At 39.3% G+C, this 23,059-nt stretch overlaps 3 protein-coding genes across 3 annotated transcripts; all 3 read right to left on the bottom strand.

Moving 5' to 3' along the window:
* Positions 1-2,072: 2,072 nt before the first annotated feature.
* Positions 2,073-3,038, bottom strand: LOC127192230 (olfactory receptor 51Q1-like). The gene has a single exon (XM_051149554.1). It carries the CDS (start codon positions 3,036-3,038, stop codon positions 2,073-2,075), a length of 966 nt encoding a protein of 321 aa, XP_051005511.1.
* A 7,251-nt stretch (positions 3,039-10,289) lies between these two features.
* Positions 10,290-11,243, bottom strand: LOC127192229 (olfactory receptor 51J1-like). The gene has a single exon (XM_051149553.1). The coding sequence runs from the start codon at positions 11,241-11,243 to the stop codon at positions 10,290-10,292; it is 954 nt and encodes a 317-aa protein (XP_051005510.1).
* An 8,700-nt stretch (positions 11,244-19,943) lies between these two features.
* LOC127192228 (olfactory receptor 51I1-like) lies at positions 19,944-20,882 on the bottom strand. Its single transcript, XM_051149552.1, has one exon. It carries the CDS (start codon positions 20,880-20,882, stop codon positions 19,944-19,946), a length of 939 nt encoding a protein of 312 aa, XP_051005509.1.
* Positions 20,883-23,059: the final 2,177 nt, after the last annotated feature.

Here is a 23,059-nt window from a genome sequence, read left to right as displayed (position 1 = left end):
TTTTGTGTTTAAAATTTTTAATGTTTATTCTATTATAAGCATATGTGACAAGACATAGATATATAATACATAAATACATACATATTTAAATATATACTTCCAAAATAGATATTCTGTACTATTTTAAAGGAGCCCATGAATTTAAAAGAGACCAAATCAGGTATATAGGAGGGTTTGGAAAGAGAGAAGGGAAAGGAGGGATGATGTAACAATAATCTCAGAAAATGAAAAAAGTTTTAAAAAACTGAAAAATGCATTTAGTATATAATATATGTAAAAAATGGAAGCCTTAAAATATGTATATTACATGTAAAAAATCTGGGTAGGAACTGGTCTCTTAATGAGTTGACTAGATTTTGATCTCAGATAAATATTTTTTAATAGATGAGATGTAGGTCAGCCAGCATTTTACTTTCTCTTTTTCCTGTAAATTTAATACTAGAAAGCTTGGTAATAGAAACTAGATGGTGGCATCAGTATTGTTCTGTTACTGCCCAGAGTCATTGCTTAGTGGATGCTTCTAGAACCAAATCACACAATTTGCATGAAATCTGTGCATGGAATTAGGCAAATTCTTCCTCATAGTTTAGTTTTTACCAACTCCCGGATTCTTAAACTTACTTCACTTCAGCTTTTGGTAAGTAGTGTTCATTTGTCTTTCCACACAGCACCAACATCTATGTCTTATTTTTCTTTAATTGGTCGCCTAGTCTATGAAGTTTTCTCCATTATTATGGTTTGGAATTATATAAAATTTTGAGTTGAGTTAAATTCTATCATTTACTATTGAAAGAGGCATGGAAAGACTATAGCTTTAGTGTGCATGTTCATATATTATACATTTTTTTTTGTTTGTAAAGCAAAATCATCTACTTTACCATATGTTCAAGACACCATGAAGAAGAAAAAGCTTTATATTTTAAAAATGTTGTTCACTTCTCAGCAGAGACCATAAAATCTAGAAAGGCCTGGGCAGAGGTCTTCCAAACTCTAAGAGACCAGACTACTGTACCCAACGAAACTTTCAATAACCATACATGGAGAAAACAAGATATTCCATGACAAAAGCAAATTCAAAACAGTACCTATCCACAAATCCAGCCCTGTAGAAGTTACTAGAGGGAAAACTCCAACCCAAAGTGGCAAATTGCAACCAGGATAACACAGGAAATAGATAACTTCAGTGTAGGAAAACATAACCAGACAAACACACAAACATTCTTCCGCAACCAACATCAAAATCAAGGGACTTAACAGTCACTGGTCATTAATATCGCTCAACATCAGCGGTCTCAATACTCCAATAAAAAGACACAGACTAACAGAATGGATGCATAAACAAGACCCAACATTCTTCTACATTCAAGAAACACACTTCAACCACAAGGATAGACATTACCTCAGGGTAAAAGGCGGGAGAAAGGTATTCCAAGCAAATAGACACAAGAAGCAAGCTGGTGTAGCCATTCTGATATCCAATAAAATAAGACTTTCAACCAAAATAAATTAAAAAAGATGAAGGAGGACATTTCATACTTATCAAAGGAAAATTCAACTAAGATGTCATAACAATTCTGAAAATCTATACCCCCAATGCAAGGGCACCCACATTTGTAAAAGAAATATTAACAAAGCTTAAATCACACATCAATCCCCAAACACTAATAGTGGGAGACTTTAACAAGCTAAACCTAGAAATAATGACACTAACCAATGTCATGAATCAAAGCGATCTAACAGTATCTACAGAACTTTTCACCCAAACACAAAAGATTATACCTTCTTTTCAGCACCTCATGGACCCTTCTCCAAAATTGACCGTGTAGTAGGTCACAAAGCAAGCATCAATAGATACAAGAAGATTGAAATGATACCTTGTATCCTATCAGTCACCGTGGACTAAAGCTGGACTTCAACAACAACAGAAATAACACAAAGCCTAGCACACACGTGTGTTAACTGTGAGTGTCTTATAAAGCAACTGTTTCATTACACATCTTTGCTACATACAATTTTATGGAGGTAATATTTATGCTCGACAAAAAATTATCCTTTTCAATATAAACCAGTCTTCAGTGCACTTTTCTCTGTAAAAGGAGGTGAATGATTCCCTGGCGGATCTGCCTGGTTTTGACACTGTAAATGATGGGGTTCATTACAGGAGGTGCCAGCAGGTAGATATTAGCCATGAGAACATGGACCAGTGGAGAGGCATGCTTGGCAAAGCGGTGAGTCATAGACACACCAACCATGGGGACATAGAGAACCAGAACAGCCAGTATATGAGACAGACAGTTGTTGAGAGCCCGGAGTCGCTCAGTCCATGTGGCTGTGTTCAAGATACTTTTCAGGATAAGTGCGTAGGAGACTCCAATGAGCAGAGGGTCCAATACAATAATGAGCAGGACCAGAGCAAATCCATACCAGCTGTTGACCCTGATGTCAGCACAGACCAGGTGAATCATATCCTGGTGGAGGCAGTAGGAGTGAGAAAGAAGGTGGGAACGGCAGAAGGGCAGGCGCTTGAGTAAGAAAAGGGAGGGAAGGACAGCCAAGACACAGCGGCAAATGATGGCCAACCCAATTCTAGCAATGACCTCATTGGTGAGGATGGAGGCATAGTGGAGAGGGCGGCAGATGGCCACATAACGGTCAAAGGACATGGCCAATAGAACTGATGATTCCATAAAGGAGAAGCCATGGAGGAAGAAGAACTGAGCAAAGCAGGCCTCAAAGCTGATTTCCCGAATGTTGAACCAAAGGAGCTGCATGACAGTGGGTAGCGTGGTGAGAGTGAGACCCAGGTCAGTGAGGGCCAGCATGGAGAGGAAGAGGTACATGGGCTGGTGGAGAGCTGGCTCCGTGCGGATGACACTGAGGATGGTGATGTTGCCCATGATGGAGATGGTGTAGAGGCAGAAGAAGGGGATGGAGATCCAGAGATGGATTGCCTCAAATCCAGGGATGCCCGTGAGGATGAAGTAGAAAGGATTGTGAGTGGTATTAGTTCCTTCTGACATGCTTGATGGATGCAACATACAGAATCTGAATTCCACATTAAGAACAGCATTACTATCATAGCATTGCTCATGCAATCAGTACAATCAAGAAGGATACTCTATAGACTGTGCTGAGAAATGCAATACTGAGTCATCCAACAGCCAGAAGTCAAACACTGGGGATTCTTCTTCCATACATCTGTATCCAAGATAAACTCATTTCTTTCAACTTGTCCTTCTGCACCTGTGTACTCAAATTGAGCTATATATTTCCTCTTGTAATATGTACTCTGATGACTGTTCTGCCTATGTACCTATACATATATATTTTTACTAACTGAAACTGAAATTATTAGGATTTTAAACAAACAAAAACAAAAGTTTTATCTCTGTTCTACTTGATTGATGTCACAGAATGTTTGTTGTTGTTGTTATTTCTTGTTTTGTACTTTGTGATTTTACTCAGATGAAATACTGTTTAAATTGGAAACTATCAAGATGATTTCCAGGCCTCTTGCTTCAGCGATTGTGTGGATTAAAATGACATTTATTCTTTTATACAGCACTGGAGTAGAATAGAACTCCAGAGGCAAAATCACGGGTTGATTTTGTGCACCGAGAGTTCAGTATTCATAGGGATAGTCCATGAGAAGTGATGTGTAGATGAATAGTACATAGGTCCAATAAGACAGGGAGAAGTCATGGGAGCTTCTCATTTTCAAGTAGCTGAGAATCTATACATTAATATGATAATGTATATCAGAACTTCAGATAAGGAAATAAAAAAAAAAAAGGAAGGTAGGAAGGTAGGAAAGTTTAGATAGGTTCAGATCAATTCATAAGGAAATCTAAAATTTAGCAATGAAATATAAATGGAAGAGGAATCAAAGAGAGTTATATGAAACTAACTTTTCAGAGATGTTTCTGTAAAGGAAACATTTACAAAGGCACTTTAGTGTTATTATCTGGAAGTGAAGCCAGATAAAGTGGTCTGAGGGGTAATAAATGAGAAACTTTGAAGAGCCCTGGGGCTCTATATTGCCCTCCAGAGGACTAATGTAGGTCTTTAAATCTAACAAGGAATGGGTCTTCATGTTTGGGATGTTCTGAGAATGAAAACTATGATATATTCATCAGGAGAAAACCTACCATTTCATTATGTCTCATAATTATGGAATATTAGAACCCCATGCACGCTACGATGTCCATAAACGCCAAATGTACAACTCTGGGAGCACTTACATAAGAATTTGAACAGTAGCAGCAGCAGCAGCAGCAGCAGCAGAATAAAGCTGGGGGAAACTGGAAACAGAAAATAAAAGAAGAAATGGATGTCTTTCAAGTAGTAAAAGAAAAAAAAGGATTAAAATATTTTGAAGTTCTTCCCTGTAAGTTAATATTTAAAACATAGAAAATCTGATCCATTAGAAAACACAAAATGAAAAAAAAAAACCAAAAAAAGAAAAGAAAAAACAAAATGTAGGTCCAGTGTGGTTTACAAAGTGAGTTCAGGACAGCCAGTGCTACACAGAGAAACCCTGCCTTGAAAAATGAGAAGGAGAAAGAGAGAGAAAGAGAGAGAGAGAGAGAGAGAGAGAGAGAGAGAGAGAGAGAGAGAGAGAGAGAGAGAGAGAGGAGAGAGGAAAATATTTAGGAAGTTATTGACATCAGTGAGAATTACCAACAGAACAGTAAAGAGTAAGAATGTCCATAAACCATAAATCAAAAGGTAAATGGCTAAGGCTTGTGAAGCTCTTCTAGTACTGAGTATTAATCATCTTCATTAATAGACTTGTTATTAATATTTAACAACTTAGAAAATATTCTAAACCAAACCATGCTCACTAGAGAGGTGTCTCATTATTTGTAAAAATATAAAGAAATCCGAAACAAATTATGTGGGGTCCTCCACCCCCGGCACTGATCAAGGACAAGATTTTTCACACAACCAGGACATGACCAGAGCAAAGTGGCTCCTTGAGGCTGTCTAGCCTGAGTCCAGTACAACAATTCATCACTCACTATATTCTGTGCTCGCCCAGGAACTACTTTTTATTTGCTTTGTGTTTGTGAGACAGGGTTTCTCTATGTAGCCCTGGCTGTCCTGGACTTACTTTGTAGACCAGATTGGCTTTAAACTCAGATATCTGCCTGCGTTGGCCTCCCAAGTGCTAGGATTAAAGGCATGTAGCACCACAGTCTGGCTTCCAGGAACTCTTGAACAGAGTTTGATACTCTTTACTTTTTCTAGATTGTAGACACACACTCTCTTTTTGAATGTATATGATCTTCCTTTCTGTCTTTATATTTCCAATTGCTTTGGTTGGTAAGTGCAAATATTAAAAGAAGAAAATATATTTTATTTTGAAACATTTATGTTCCTGAGCTGACAGAGCTAAATGAAAAAAATACTGAAAGGGATGAGCTATGTGGAGAAGACCACGGAATGTCAAGAGATCAGACATCGTAACATCCAATCCCTTGATGGTACATGGTATTTTCTGTTCATTCCTTTCATCATTTTTTTGTTTCCTCAGAACACGCCTCTTTCACAGATATTTGATAAGCTGTTTGTGAACCAGAACAGATGATAGAAATAGGAGATATCATGGAGGAGAAACAGGGCTATCATTCAATGGAAGCCACACTTCAGGGCAAGATGCAGATGATGCAGACCAACACACACATTTCTTTGGAACATGGAATAAGGGGCTCCTGGACCACTCAGCATCAATGAGAGTGTGATAAATATTTGCAGAAACTGCTTAATGTTTCCTACCTGCTACATGTCCCTCCAGCCTCTGAAAAGGGTCTGTTTAATCCATCCCCTCGCCCTCCCCCCATTTCTATGGAATATCCTCTCTTTCAGTCACCAGTTTCTCCTTTTATTGCTATGCATTTCAGGAGTAGTCCAGCCTCACTGAGTACTCACTGTGTTCTTTCAGTGTTCTTCTGTTTCTGTTTTCTGGTCTTTCTGTGGTTTCTGTGGTTTTTATGTTACTGAAGATCCTAGGCTGGGATGTAGGATACCAGAGGGGAGATCTCCACAGGCTCTTACAGGAATAAGCAGATTGTGCTGTGAGACCTCGGTCCTCAAGGGAGAGGACAGGAATCCTCTCTTGGAGAGAAGAGGTTTCTTCCCTGTTTGGTGAAGCTGGAAATCTGAACATTCGTTCTAAGGGTGAAGGTTTGGCTCTGCTTGGAAGGCATACTCTGAAAAATTAGTGGAAAGTTCTTTAAGGATGGGCTCTCATAGGGGTCAAGGGTAGTAGTTAAAAATTTTTAAATTTTTTATTAATTTATTCTTGTTACATCACAATGGTTATCCCCTCCCTTGTATCCTCCCAATATTCCCTCCCTCCCATTTTCCCCTTATTCCCCTCCCCTATGACTGTTCCTGAGGGGCACTTCCTCCCCCTGTATATGCTCATAGGGTATCAAGTCTCTTCTCGGTAACCTGCTGTCCTTCCTCTGAGTGCCACCAGGTCTCCCTCTCCAGGGGACATGGTCAAATATGAGGCACCAGAGTTTGTGTGAAAGTCATACCCCACTCTCCACTCAACTGTGGAGAATGTCCTAAGTCTTATGCTTGTCAAGGAAGGGGTGTGTTCATTTCTTAGGAGAAATTCCACTGTCTTGAACCTCAGATTTTTCTTCAATTTATTGAAAGAGCTTTTATCATTCAAGTTTACATTTGGAGTGCAAAGATGATTTAAGTGAATACCTTATATGCCCACTCATAATGCAAGTTTAGAGCAGGGATAAAATGGTCTGAGTTTATTATAAAGACACGAAGAAGGGAAATAAAATTGTTTGTCTTCAGTGAATGCATATCCCTAGCTTGAAAAAGGAAAACTGAACTGTAGCAACAAATGTGATTGCCAGTAACATCCCTGGTCCATGTGTATCAGATGAAGAAACTGGCACTTGGGGATGTGATGAGCCCTGAGGTTAAGTAAGAATAGTCTAGCCCCTGTTTTCATGGAGGGTTGTCTCAGTGAAAGGTAGTCTCCTCACACTCTGGTTTTGTGGATGGTCCACCTTAGGGAAGAAGTTGCCCTTTAACATTGTTGTGTCACTAGTCTCAGAGCTGATGTAGCCTGGAAATGGTGAGGGATGTCCAGATCTTTTGGAAGACTCGCAAGTTGTTAGGCAAATGGGGTATCCTCTTACAGCAGGGCCCCTCACAGCTTACAGGGAACAGCTGTGACATAGGGCACACATTACTTTCACCCCATGAAGGCAGGGTCTCTCTTCAGTCATGAAGGGGCTGTTTATATAAAATAAAAATTATCTTCACATAGTTCACGTAGTTAAGAACAATAACAAGTGTAATAAACTTGAGAGACAGCTTCATATTTGTCATATGGGCAAAATTGAAGAATAATGAAAGACTGGTTGGCAAAGAAATGGGTGGGATTTCTTTGGCGGATAATGACAATGCTTTACCTACCAAAATTATCAATTTATAGAAATTTTTACTTAGCAATTCCATCTCCAAAAATTACATTTACATACGTATTTAGCCACATGAAAATTGACACATACATATATATGAGAACTTTTGACCACAATATTATTTATAAGACTATATAGACACAAATACCCTGGAAGCCTACACATACATTCTGATAAGAACAACATACTAGAATTCAATGAATAAAACATATGGAAATAAAAAACACATGCCAAAGCTTTTCATATACTGACTATGAGTTATCTCCAAGATGTACACATACATTAAATATTGAGTAGGGGACAACACACATTTTCAATAGAAAACAGCATCAGAGGCAAATGACTCATCCTTTACAGTGATCTGCAGAATCAGCTGTTGAATACCGTGTATTTGATTTCTCCCCCAGGAAGGATGGCTGTCTCCTCAGAGTGGAGGGGATGTGTTGAGTGTCACCTACAGATATCTGACTTAGGAGTCTTGTGTAACTACTTACTTACTAATTATTTTAGGTGGTTCTATGTAGTACAGGTGGGTCTCAAAAACTCTCTGGAACTGAGGATGACCTTGATCTTCTGCTTTTCTTGTCTCTGCTTCTCAAGTGGTGTTATTACACCACTACACCCCATTTTATAAGGTTAGGGAGGGCGTGAACCCAGGACTTTATGAATGTTGAGCAAACACTCTACCAACTGAGCTATATCCCTAGACACCGGGAGACTTTATTTAGTCTGCATTTCTCCCAATCCAGTGGCAATAAGCCATGACTTAGATTTTCATTGTAAAAGATTCTTTTGTTTTTTATAATTACAGATCTAACATGCACATAATTTATTATATATAGAATATATACATATAGACACATAAATATGGAAATATAATAATTTGAGGTGCTTTTTAATTTTTGGCCAGATTTATTGAAATGTAGACAAAAGTAAATATATTTGATATGCATCTCTGTTAGGAGACTCAGAGTTTCAACACCCTCAGATATTTGGATATCTATCTTAAGGAGCCTGGATATTTATCATGTAAACTCCAGAAATCAAAGTCAACTGATAAAATTTTCATTTTCTACTGCATTTTTTTGACAACCTGACCCCACTATCTTCTTTGTATCATTCTAAATGTGAAATGCTTTTGTCCAGATTCCCTAAATATATCCCTTTTGATTTTTGTGACCCAGGAAACATCCTCTCTTTTTTGCTCTGGCTCTCTATGGGAAGACCCTTCCTGTGGGTTTGCCAGTTTGATTTCTCTTTACAACTTTAAGCCACTCTCCTCTACAGCATTGCAATGCCAATCATGGCTGTGAATCCAGCCTGTACTCTTAGGCAACTGTAGATTCCCAGTTCAGAGTGTATATGAGCATGGCAAATGGAAACTTGGAGCTCAGGTCACAAGCATAACTTCTCTAGGAAGTCCTTGTCAGTCATCACAGTCCTTAAAATGCAACTTGGAGGCAAGATTTTAAGTGTTTAAAACTTACATTCAAAAGCTTCTTTTATCTGTGCTTACTCATATGTTAGATAATATAAATTCTGACTAAAAATGATTCTAACTTCATTCTAGGAAGTACAAAGCATGGCAAAGATAGAAAATATTTGGGGAAAATACTTGCTCAGCTCCATGAGTGAAGAAACCTGGTCTCTTTTGTCACCACTCAGTCTTGATGGTCTAGACTGGTGTTTGGCACATTCTACTTGGCCAAATGACAATAATAGCAAAGTGTTTGAGTTCTTGCACCGTTGACATATTCTAAGTGTTAATAGTTGTTATTTTGAGGTCTGTCCCAGCTAGAGGGCAATAGTAGCTCTTGGTTCTATATGATTGAATAAGATACTAAGAAGAAGCACTAGATTTTATATGAAGAATAAACATGTTAATGCTACCTGAGGGTTTTGTGAAGAATCACTAAAAAGTAGTGTATTTACTACATATTGTCCCTCAGTAATCTTGATTCACATTCTATTTAATTATTTAAAGTATCTGTACAGTCATATTCAGCAATATAGAAAATATACAATGAGGAAGCCTGTTTCTCTGCATTTGTGTAGAACAACGTCAATATATTGTATAATGTATAAGGTTTATAATTTTAGAGAATCCTAGTGTGGGGCCCTGGTGAAGAGTGCTAAATGACACATCAATGCCTGAGTGAGGAACCTCTTTGAACTGCCTGGACCTCAAGGCTCAGTTTACCTACTGTGGAATTCAGAGATTCAAGAGGATGAAATACTGATTATTTTCTCCCTTCCTAGTGTAGGGAGTGCAGTGGGTTTCTCAGGTATCTTTCAATATCAGTTTCATTTTTCTAATGAAGAATGAGATGTTTTAAAGAGACAATCATTTCTGCATTTCTGCCCCAGCTTTGCAAGGTAATGTATTTAGGCATGCATGCCAGACAACATGGCAAATTATTCCAATGATTTTGTGAATCGATCCATCACACACACACAAAATCCGTGTCCACTTCTTATTCCATTTTAGTTCATTATAATACTCTAATCCCTTCTACTAGATGTTTGGCTTTAAAAAATATTCATTAAAAAATTTTTTAAGTGTATTTGTCTTTTTGAAGTACACATACCAATGGAGGCCAGAGATGTCTTATCCCTTTTGACTTGGAGTTGAAGACGGATGTGGGCTGTCCAGTGAGCTGCTGGAAACAGAGCATGGGTTCTGTATGTTAGCAGTTTGCACCCTTTCCCACCAACTGTCTCTACAGCTCCTAGATATCGAGCCTGAAGTTTACATCAGTTACAGAACATAAACTGGGATGACATGTGACTACAGAAACCAACTAACCTCCCCCGTTTTTAAAATGTCCTCCACTAGACTCTGAGCCTCTTCTCTGACAGCATTCGGACAATGCCACGGCGGATCTCCTTGGTCTTAATGCTGTAGACAATGGGGTTGATGACAGGCGGAAAGAAGAGGTAAGCATTGGCCATCATGGTTTGTAGTAGAGGAGACACATGATGTGCAAAGCGATGGACCATAGACAAGCCAATCATCGGGACATAATAAGCAAGCACAGCACAGACATGTGAGCCACATGTGTTGAGTGCTTTCTTCCTCCCTTCTCCAGTGGCAATGCCAAGTACAGTATGGAGTATAAGCCCATAGGACACCACGATGAGCAATGAATCTAGCCCAAAAGTGGAGGTAACAATGAAAAGTCCATAGATATTGTTGATAGAAATGTCCCCACAAGGTAGATGGATAAGGTTGGGATGGAGGCAGTAGGAATGAGAGAGGGCATTATGTCCACAGAAGGGCAGTCTCCTTAATAGTATAGGCAACGGGGCCATTAGTATAATGCTTTTCAGTCCAATGCCAGCTCCTGTGCCAAAGATACGAGGCAGTGTCAAGATAGCTGTATAACGAAGTGGGCTGTAGATGGCCACAAAGCGGTCCACAGACATGGCCAGTAACACAGCTGACTCCATAATGGAGAAAGAATGGATGAAAAACATTTGGAGCAGGCATGCTTCAAAGGTAATCTCCGAAGTATCAAAAAGGAAGATACCTAGTACTGTTGGTAGAGTGGAGGCAGAGACACCAACCTCGGCCAATGCCAGCATGGCAAGAAAAAGATACATGGGCTGGTGCAGGGAAGCATCTGTTCTGATGACGTGAAGGATGGTGCCATTCCCAAGGAAGATGATGATGTACATCAGGCAGAAAGGGATGGATAACCAGATGTGCTTTGTCTCCAGCCCTGGGATGCCAACCAAAATGAATGTTGTAGGTAAGAATCCCACAGAGCTATTGGAATTCTTCATGTTGAATTCTCATCCCGTGGGGGCAGTGCCACGTCAAAAGTGAGAAAAAAAAACTAGTGAAATTATATTATGTTGGGAAAAAAATCATTGGGCATTAGGAAAAGAGAAGAAGAAATCAAATTTTGATCCATGTGACCAAATATCTCCTTTTTGGAAATTGATAGATGATTCTATGCAGATCTTTTCATTGTGAAGGAGTTTCTGTCTCTGTCACAAAGAAATTATAGATGGAAAGAAAAGTATGCAACCCCAACTGCAGTATACCTTAGATCAGCTAAGAGGAAAATGATTGTCTTGCGCTGGTGTGGACACTCTTGCCTGTAGGAAGCTACTGGGGAAACAAACCTATATACAAACCTAGACAATGTTAGGGACTGATGCTTGCAATAGATGGATAGCTGTTATTGATAAATATTTAAATATAAAGTAATTACTTTAAAATCTCAATGAGTAGTGGAGGACCAAGCAAAGTTGAGATCATGACAAGGAAATGCAGTCTGGAACAAGTAGCTAGTAAGACTGTGTGCAAATGACCAGATGGTTGAGAAGGAATCAGGAACCAGGTTTGATGACTCGTACAAGACTTTTTGGCTCATGAGAATATTATGATGCTAACTTCCAGAATCTTCTGACTGTCAGTCTTAAAAAACTTCTCACCTTATTTATTAGGATTTCTTAGTCTTAGCCACATCACTGAACTTACAACCACAGCAATAATGAGAGTCTAAGCAAACTTTCAATAAATGTTTCCCTGGGCAGGAAGTGTTGTTAGCAGACAAAAGTCCACCTTCCTAGCAGAACATTGTCTGGGCCAGCACAATATTACAAAAGCATTCTGGACAGGGAGGGTAGGAGGAGAAGGGATTCTCATGGTAGATTTTTAACTCATTTAAACTCATTTTACTAATATATCTCTCTCTCTCTCTCTCTCTCTCTCTCTCTCTCTCTCTCTCTCTCTCTCTCTCTGCTTATCTACTCACACATGCACAAGCCTAACTTACAAATTCTCTGGTTCACAGCCTCTGCAATAGAGAGAGCTCAGTGCTGTACATTAGTCACGGTTATATCCTCTCAGCATTGCCGACCTATACCTGATTTGCATTTCTCTTCCCCAGGCACCGTGTATGGTGGAGAAAGCAGAGTCTTGGACTTACTCAAGCAGTCTCTGCAACTTCTAACCATAAAACAAAGAGAGCACACGGACATCTGCTGCTGTTCAGACAGGGTCACTAAGCGCCCTGAAGTCCTCTTCTCAGGTGTATTACATCTCATGATGGAAAGCTCAGAGCTCTATGAAATAATCTTAAGGGGACTTGATTTCCTTTTCAAAGTCAAAGAAAGCTTTACCTCGAAAGTAACGTTTCAGCTCAGACCTGAGGGTCAGCAGAGACTTTCCAGTTTAAGTGTAGATGTTAGATCTATCCTGCAGGGGTCTCAAACTGGCTGCCTGTGAGATGCATGCAGCTGAGGGGATCTAAACATGTGAACCAATACAAATTCATAAACTCACTTAAAACATTCTAATATATTTTTTTGTAATTTACTTTGTAAATTAATTTTGCAGGTTTTAATTGTGAACTTTGTAGATTACAACACTGTATGCAATGTCAAAGGGATGAACATGCCTGTCAGAGAGAAAAAAAAAATCAAACCACTGGTACAGTCTATGTGTGGCACAGCATTTTGATGAACACAGAATTAAGGCACTGAGAAAATGGGAACTGTGGCTATACAGGGATATCAAAAGATAGCAATGAAAAAGCACACCTCTCACTCTCCTCCTGCATATAAGGATACTGGGTACTTATCACTCTCTTATGCAGTTTAACTCAACAGATATCAGATTTGGGAAAGGTCTGTATGATGAGCTATGCTGCAATTTAAGGTGGAGAGATCAAATTAATGATGTCAGCAAAAAGTGCTCTCTCTCTCTCTCTCTCTCTCTCTCTCTCTCTCTCTCTCTCTGTCACACACACACACACACACACACACACACACACACACACACACACACACACACACACACACCAGAATGTGTTAAAACACAAACCTCAACAGTTGGCTTCTTAAGAGGGCCACACCTCAAGAAGCTTGACAGTGGCCAGACAGATCCTGGTAGAATCTGCGAAGAAGGAGCCCTCTTTCTTTATTTTCATATGTTCGTGGTCTCTGTTGATTTTGGTTTCTGTTGCTCTTGCATTTTTGCTTCTTTCTCATCCCTGTTCTTCCAGCTGCACAGTGACACAGGGACAGGTGTTCTTGAAGGAGATCTTAACAGTTGGGCTCCTGAGTTTAGTATGTGTCATCTAGCTGTGAAGATGAAAAATAAACAGGATAGCATAAAATAACAACCGAAAATGTCAGCAGAAAGACAAGAATATGATACACTGAGTCCCACAGTCCTGGAACAGGACACAGTGGAGGGTGACTCCTCTGTGAAGTGCATCTTTTCTTACTTGTATGCATATTTGTTTCCCCACAGCTAAAGACAGCAACACACAGCCGTGGCACACGCCTCTAATCGCAGCACTCAGGAGGCAGAGGCAGGTGGATCTTTTTGAGTTTGAGGCCAGCCTGGCCTACAGAACAAGTTTCAGGACTAGGAAAGCCATGGCTACACAAAGAAACCCTGTTTCAAAATGACAGCAGCATTACTTATTAGCTGCCTCAGACAATAAATTTGAGTATTTATCATAAACTTTTAGCAACAATCAAATGTTAGTATTTACTCCTCATGTTTTTCTTTTTTTTTAAAATCTGTTTATCCTGTTGTGTAACATTCTTTCTTAACACTGCCTCACTGATGTTCTTACTGCGTTTTGTGGGAAGCAAGAAAAGAAGGAGTTTCCTTTAATAGATCAGCTTGTGACAAGATGCATGGCTTGCATGAAGGTACCCCAAGTGGCATACCAGCATAACTATTTCTAGAACCTATGACTTCTGATCTTGTTTGGTTAACTTGCTATTAGTTGTCTTTAGGCTTGGGAAATGCTGCTTGCCATTCTACCTCACTCGTTCAGGAAGCTAGAGTGACATGCCTATCAGTACGAAGAAGTCTACAGAGCTTTGAGGAGGAGGGAGGTCAGAATTTTCTGAAGCTGTTTTATGATGAAGAGCTGGGAGACCCTGGGCTAGATCACTTACAATTCAATGTAGGACATGACCAAAGAAGCTCACTTTGGGAAGCCCTTGGCCTATGTGGTCCTTAGTTTCATAGATATGTGGCTAGAAGGATGCCTTCCATCTTTTAAAGCCAACCAGAAGGTCTAGGAGTGGAACAATAGAGACAGAGTCAGGTTCCCTGAAGAGCAGTTACCTAAGTAACCATACAGCTTTCTCATTATCCAATGCCCCTAAGGAAACTAAGCATCAGTTTGAAAATGAATATGGATTATATTTACCTTGTATGATAATTAAATAGTTAATGTATAGTAATTATCTAGGACAGTTCACATCCTTACAGTGGAAAATGAAAGCAGATACTTGGAGGACATTATGTTATCTGAAAATAGTCATACAGAAATTAAAATTAGAATCAAAATTACAAAAGGCTAAGATAATCAAGTGGGTTATGGGGGGGATGAGAAGAGCTTGGCCAAATATATAATTTTTCAGTTAAATAGCAAAAACAAATTCTGGTGTTCTATTATTACATAATAGGGTAACTATAGTAATGCATTGCCTCTTTGAAAATAGACAACAGTGTTGTGAATACTATTGCCACACAAAAGTGCTAAACATCGAAAGGGTAGATATGCTACTACATTATCCTGATTCAAACATTATCCAGTGTATGTATGTGTTGAACAATTGTATAAGTATGTTTAATTTTTGTACAAGTTAAAGATAAAATGCTACTTAAGCATATTTTGTCTTAAAAATGTATCCTTAATCCAGCTGTAAGATTTACTAAGATTGTTTGGGAAGTGTTCTTTTTTTCACCACTAGTTTTACAAGAGACTCTGTATAGTTTTACAGTTAGGAAAAAATGCTTTAAATTATAGGACATATACGAATATGCATATGATCTAGATATTATAAATCAAGACTGGGATGAGAGACTTAGAAAAAAGTGGAGGAAACAAAAGAAAGTCTTTACTAAATATAAGAGCACAGCAATATGAAGAGGTGTTCCGACATCTTAAACATCCTGGACCCAAAAATTGTCATCCTGCAAAGAAAAGGTATTTAAGGGCTGTAGTGAAACTGAACTAAGTGTATGGGTAGAGATGATAATAAAAAAAAAAAACTCAACAGGTGCTACATATGTGCTGCACTCCATAAAGATCAAAATGAACATGAGTGTCAAATGAGTGTTCCAGAAAATATTCATTCACTAGTGCAAGGAAATGCTGAGATATTTTGTAAAAAGAAAGGTGGCAAGGTATTCAGGTGACACGCTGAAGTGCTTCCAAGAATAACTAAATCCATGTAGGCATAATACATATACACCACCTTGAAGAATAGCATATCAGAGCAGATCTCGTGCTAAATAGTAATTTGTCTGACACACTAAGCGGTTTTGGAAAAAGAGCTCTGAATTCATTGAATGGCAGCATACCCAAGACTAAGCATGCAGATTAGATGCCACACAGTCACACCAGAGAAGAAAGTCAAAGTCTAAAAAAGTCCCCTCTTCCAACTCTTGAACAGGTAAATACATAGCTGGCTGAGATGAGAACTTACAAAGTTACTGTGGTTAATTCATTTTCAAGACAAACATATAAACAAGCACTTTCACAGGTAGATCTCCAGAGTGAATTATGGGTCATGAAAGAAAAATATAGACTATTCTTTATTCTTTTTTTGTTATTTTATTAATTTATTTTTATACCCTGATCAGTTTCTCCATCCTTCCACTCCCCCAGTTTCTCCCTCTCACCTTATCTCTCTTTCATCCTCCCACTCCCTTTTCTCCTCAGAAAAAGGGAGGCCTTTCATTCATATCAACCTGCCTTGGCATATCAAGTTGTAGTAGGACTATGTCCATCTTTTCCCACTGTGGCTAAGCTTAGGGGAAAAGGATCCCAAGTTCAGTTCCTCCTCCTGCTTTTGGGAGTCCCACATGAAGACTGAGCTGTACCACTCTTCCCTTTGTGCAGAGGGCCTAGGTCCATCCCAGGTATGCTCTCTGTTGGGTGGTTTAGCCTCTCTGATCCCCTTTGGCATGGAATCTATGAGGGTGACCCTAGCTAAGACTGCTAGTAATGGGGGGTTATGAAGCCTGAAACAGCCATCTTCTGTAACTAGAAAAGATGTCTAATGGAGGGCTTGGGACACCCACCCAGTCACAAAACCTGAGTCTTACAATTTCTCCTGCTAACAAGATATGTAGGGTTAAAGATGAAGTAGATATTGAGGGAATGGCAAAACAAAGACTGGCCCAATTTGAGACCTATACTGAGAGAGAGAGGGAGAGAGAGAGAGAGAGAGAGAGAGGGAGAGAGAGAGAGAGAGAGGAGCCAGACAGGTGCCTAGGATAACAGGATAATTGCCATCTGAGAGGCTTTACCTAGAAACTGATGGAAATAGACACGGAGATCCACAGCCAAACATTAGGCAGAGCTTGTGGAATTCTATGGAGGAGGATGGAAGATCAAAGGAGCCAGAGAGATCAAAGACACCACAAGAAAATATACAGAGCCAACTGTTTTTCATTCTTATTCTTCTTAGAAGCTCCTATGCTGAGCGAGAGAACATATATAAATGGTGGAGTGTTAGCATGGATTTCATTGTAAAGAAAGACAGAAAAGTATGTTTGTAGCCTTCAGATTTCCTCACCTCAGGGAGTGTTAACAGGTGAAACAGAGGTGGACTACAGAAGGTGATGGGTAGAATGGGTGCCTTAGCAAGGGAAAGAAGCTATGAGCAAGAGTAAGCTATTCCCATGGATATAGGAGCCATAGACTACTTAAATAGCAGTTACAATTTTATAAGATAAAAAGAACCCATCTTCAAGTCTTCAGCTTAAATTATTTCCCCCACATTTTATGGCAAATTATTGTTATTCAATGGTGAAGAATTTAGAAGTCACACATCCATGAATTTGAATGTATTTTTCTGGCCATTACTTTGAGATCTTTGTGAGTTTAACAGACACTCTCCATACATTCTCTTTGCACTTAAAAACACTCTTCAAAGAAGGGGTGCAGAAGCCAGAGGAGCTACAGAAGCAATAACCTGGGCCCACAGAGGCTCACAGAGACTGAACCACCAGCGAGGGCGTTTGCATGGGCATGACTTAAGCTGTCCATACATCTGTTACAATTGTGTAGCTTGGTCTTCTTGTGGGACTCCTAAGAGTGGGAGCAGGGGCTGCCTCTGACTCTGTTACCTGCCTTTGGGATCCTTTTCTCCTACTGGGTCTCTGTCTAGCCTTAAGAGAAGAGGAGGTGCCTTGTCTTACTGTAATTTGATATGCCATGGCTGGTCCTTTTCTGAAGAGAAACAGAGGAGGAGTGGATAAGGATTGGTAGAAGGGAGGTAGGGGAAATGGGACTGGGAGGAGAGGAGGGAAGGGAAACTGTGCTCATGATGCAAAACAAAATAGAAAAAAACCATACCAAATATACCATTCTAACTTCTCAGATATTGCTACACATTACCCATCTGTGGTTAAGATTAAATCATGCGTGTGTTCTTTCAAAAGTCTCCCAACTGTTCCTTGAAGATCAGGCTTACACCAAGACCATGAGTGTTTATTGATAAGCTGCAAGTGTTAATAATAATAACAACAACAACAATAATAATAATAAACATTTTATTCTTATATTTCTTTTTTAATATATACATTTATATCATTATATATAAATAAAATAAACTAAATACAGCAGGAATAACCATGAAACAATCAGGAATTACATAACAGTTACATTCATAGTGATTTGGCTATTTGTATTTGGCAAACTTGAAGTAAACATCTTTCCTATCTTGATGAGTGTAAAATTCTGAATGAAAATCCATATCTATCATATCTCATCTTTATTGACTTAAAGTATCTATCTAGATCTAAAACATCTTAACCTCTAGCCAACTAAGCTTAAGTGTAAGACTAAATTCTCTGGTCTTCAACCCAATCATAGACTTGAGAAGGAAACATTATTATTTTTAAATAAGGTTTCCCCCATTTTTTCATATTTTATTAGAATGTAAAAGAGAAACTTGAAAAATATTTTATGAACCATTTAGTTTAATTAGGATCAAATGTGTGGGCACATTGGAATCATTACTGGCATCTGGTGAGATTATCAGTGAATATTATCATTGAAAGCAATGATTCCTCCTCTCCTCAAATCTATCAGAAACAAATAGCTGAGCAGAGAGGGGTACGGATGGCAAAGGAAAGGAGGTTAGAAAGAGTTTGAGGGAGAAAGTAATCAAAACACACTGTCTATATATATGAAATTGTTGAATAGCAAGAAAACAAACAAAATAAGAGAAATGAAAAATTATAATCAATAGTGAAAGAAGGAAGGCAAGGAGTAAGAGAAATGCAGTACGATGAATTTGAGTGATGCCTTCAATAGATGGGTAAAACCACAAAGGTTACCGCTGTATCAATAAGCAGGGTAAATAACTTATTTTCTAGCATATAGATGTTCAAAGTGCTTCACTCTGTCATTAGCCATGTACATTCTCAGCTACATGGTTTGTGCTTCCAATTGTCCCAAGGTTTGCGTAGGCTTTCTATCTGTATATGTGTGTGGATATTACATAGGCTATGAGGAAATATAAGATTATAGTAACAAAAGAAATAATTAGATAACATTTTAGAAAAAAAAAAAACAAAAATATATCTAAAGTGGTACTTCTGTTTGTTCTTTTCTTTACCATCATAGAATTACCCCCAAATAATCATTATTGTGATGAATTGTTTTTAAAACAAATGCAGAAATAGAATATTTTATCATTTTATACATATAATATAACATTTGCAATTTCTTGCTTAACTCTTGCTTAAAGCATCATTTTGACTAATTTAGAATGTTTCTTTGTATAGTTAAACCCTAGTTTATTTATTTATTTATTTATTCATTTATGACCTGTGAAATTCTTTTTGTTGTTGCTGAAAAAAATTATACAATATATGCTATTCAGGGTTTCCATCTTCCACTTCCTCCCAGATCCTCCCTACTTCTGCACTCACCCAATTCTGCACCTTTTCTTTCTCTCTCTCTTTAGAAAACAAATAGGCAAAAACAAAAAAATCCAGACAAACCAGAACTTACAAAAGAGAAAAGAACACTAGATCTTTTTCATTTTTGAAAGACTATATTATTTGTTTATTTATATTTTGTATTTATTTTGTATACACACACGTGTTCATCCTTTGGTAGAGCAGGATGTGCTCTTAATTGATGAGCCATCTACAGTCCTGTTTTTCTCTTGTTTGAGTAAAACAAAACACACTATCTTGAACATTGCTAAAGAGAATTTTGCATTTAAGTGTCTGTTATAAGGAAACAGACTATAAATCTAGGCCAGGGCTGAGCATCAGAACTGTTGGATTAAGAGCATATGAACAAGCTATCAATTTAGATCGACACACGTGTTACATGGAAATGTTTGCTCCCTGTGAATTCATCAACATGAGATACTTCCAGGTTTTCTAACTTTGCAAGCTAATAATCTCTCGTTTTCTTCACTGCTTTTGGTGATATGATTGCCTTGTGGGCCTCTGATTGGTGGACTAGGGTCTTTTTAATATTTTCTTTGAAGGAAGAGTTGTAGCAACCCTTGACGAATCTGCTTATTCTTAGCGCTGTAGATGATGGGGTTGAGCATCGGTGGTACCAGAAGATAGACGTTGGCCAGGAGCAGGCGGAGGGCGGGAGCAGCATGCTTCACGAAGCGGTGCACCAGAGCCACGCTGATCATTGGCACGTAGTACACAAGAACTGCACACATGTGTGAGACACAGGTGTTGAGGGCCTTCCTCCGCCCCTCCCCAGAGGTAATGTTCATCACCGTGTACAAGATGAGCACATACGAGATGACAATGAGCAGTGAGTCCAGCCCAAAGGTGGAAGTCACGATGCAGAGCCCCAGAATGCTGTTGGGACGAGTGTCCCCACAGGGCAGCTGGATGAGATCTGAGTGCAGACAGTAGGAGTGGGAAAGAATGTTGTGGCCACAGAATGGCAGACGCTTTAGGAGGAAAGGCAGGGGTGCCATGAGCAACACGCTCTTCAGCCCGAGGATAACGCTGGTGCCAGCAATACGGGGCAAGGTCAGGATGGTGGTGTAGCGCAGTGGGTTGTAGATGGCAACAAACCGATCCACGGACATGGCTAGAAGAACTCCCGACTCCATGATGGAAAATGAGTGTATGGAGAACATCTGAAAAAGGCAGGCTCCAAAGCATATTTTATTGGCACCGAACAGAAAGATGCTGAGCACAGTGGGCAAAGTCGAGACCGAGACGCCGAGCTCGGAGAAGGCGAGCATAGCCAGGAACAAGTACATCGGCTGGTGCAGAGAATTGCTTTTCTTGATCACAGCCAGAATGAGGGAATTGCCCACAATGGCTATACTATACGTGGAACAGAATGGGAAGACCAGCCAGGGGTACAATGCCTCTAGACCAGGGAGCCCAGTCAGCAGAAAATATTTTGGGGTGAATTGGCTGCTGTTCAACATTTTCCTGTGCCTGATACTTGGGGATACTGGTTTGACAGGGCTAGGGATATAACGGGACCAAAACCACAGCTTATTGTAGATGAAAGAGCCCTGTTGGTTTTTTGGTTTGATCTCTTTCTATGTTATAATCAACTCAGTGTGCTCATCAGTGCAATATAAAATGTGCCATGACTTGCAAGCAAGTGTGTATTTAGAAGACAATAAGACAGGAGACTGTATTATTCACAAGTCAAATTAATTTCTCCTGTAAGTCTTACTGTGTTTAACTTTTAAGAATACATCATCCCACTTTCTCTAGCTAGAGATGACATCTATCAGAAATACTGAAATTGATCAAAATAATTGACAAAGCATTGTGTGAATTTCTACTAAAGTATATTTATATTTTATTTCCAGCGGTGGATGGAGCTAGGAATTAAAGGAAAAAATGACTTTAATTGTATATAGAACTGGGCAAGAGGTAAAGACCCCAAATCTTATCTCTATACCCAAATAACAGGGAAAGCAACTTTGGGAGAACAGGATTTCCCTTCAAAAGGCATCCCTAAGATGGACTCAGCTCTCCAGCAGTATCTCTTGAAGGACCCATTTGGGCTTTACACACACACACACACACACAGAGAGAGAGAGAGAGAGAGAGAGAGAGAGAGACAGACAGACAGACAGAAAGAGAGAGAGACAGAGAGAGAGAGACAGAGAGAGAGAGGAGAGAGAGAGAGAGAGAGAGAGAGAGAGAGAGAGAGAGAGAGAGAGAGAGAGAGAGAGAGAGAGAGAGAAAGGTCAAGAACAAGTCTATGCTTCAGAGGTCAATGGGAAGGAACATTTTGCTTACTGGCATTTTTCTTAATGCAGACAAAGATGGCGATATTTCAGCAAATCCGCCTCTTCCCTCAATGGCTGTCTAAGCACTAGCCTGAGAGGTTCACTGGGTGAGTGAGTTGGTGGGCGAGAATATAGATCTTTCAGAGTACATTTATGAATGCTCTTGGAAGAAATGAGGACAAAAATATGATTCTGTGTTTGTGACACCCCTGAAGCCCTCCTAGAAAGACAGTGGATCTGATGATGCTATGCAAGAGAAAAATGCCACTTAAGGAGAGCGGATGGGACCTCTACTACTCAGTATGGGGATGAGACTCCACTTGCGCGATGTGAGGAACCTTCTGCTATTCAGGATAGTATGTACCCCTCTCACCGGATGAAGAAAGCATATCTGAAGCCCTTCTGGGAACAGTGAAGCTTGGCATACCGGGAAATGTCCCGAGGAAGAAGCTGAGGCTTTGACGGTGGGCAGAGCTGATTCCACAGGTATTGGCTCTGAAGCTCCTGGCTTCTGCTTTCCAGAAGGTGAAAGCTTTGAGCTTGACTTTTTAAATCTGTGAATGGGGATCATTATGTTATTAAGACAAACTGTAGCGGAAGATCTAGTCATATTTATGAAACTTTGAATTCTAGTAATTTACCAGCCACAAGAAAGTGATATTGGCCACTGTGGAGGAGAGGAGTTCTCTAGGCAGATGCCTGAATTTCCCCTCATGAGCAAAGCTCAGAGATGCATCAAAAGCTCCTTCACAGAAGCATGGTGGTACTCAAGATTCTCTCTCTTTAAAATTAATATTAAAGGGTATTTCTCCAACTCAAACATTTCAGTCACACCATCATAGCGCTAGTCTAATTTTCTTCCTGTTTATAATGCTTAAGGACATCATGCATTTCATTAGTTTCCTTTGCTCATTTAACACACAGGAGTCAGTTTTTGTACACCTTATTAATGGCTTTGAAATTTCATGCCTCACACATGTGAACTTCAGACCAGTATGCTTAAGATCAGGATGTGAGGTTACTGGATCATATTGTCAATGGAGCCAAGCTCAGCTAGGTTCTGTTTCGCTCACACTTGTAAAGCACAGGCCAGTATCATTTCTAGCCAGTGAGTTTTCTTGAGCCTTGTCTGAACTAATGTAAATGAAGCAATTAGTATACAATGCCATTTCAATAAATCCTACAATTATTAGGGAAGCAAGAATAGCGTTACCATCATAGAAACAATTGAGACACTTAATTTTCATGTAAGCATTACTCACTAAGGCTTTTTATGTTTCATCTATTCTGTAAAACATCTAGATTTTTTAAATTTAAACAATTTCATAGCTTTCCTCAATCATCCATACTAAATA

Source organism: Acomys russatus, chromosome 7, assembly GCF_903995435.1.
Source record: "Acomys russatus chromosome 7, mAcoRus1.1, whole genome shotgun sequence".
In the NCBI taxonomy this organism is placed as follows: Eukaryota; Metazoa; Chordata; class Mammalia; order Rodentia; family Muridae; genus Acomys; species Acomys russatus.
Note: the sequence above shows the minus strand (reverse complement) of the source record. Positions and strands in the feature narration are given on the sequence as shown.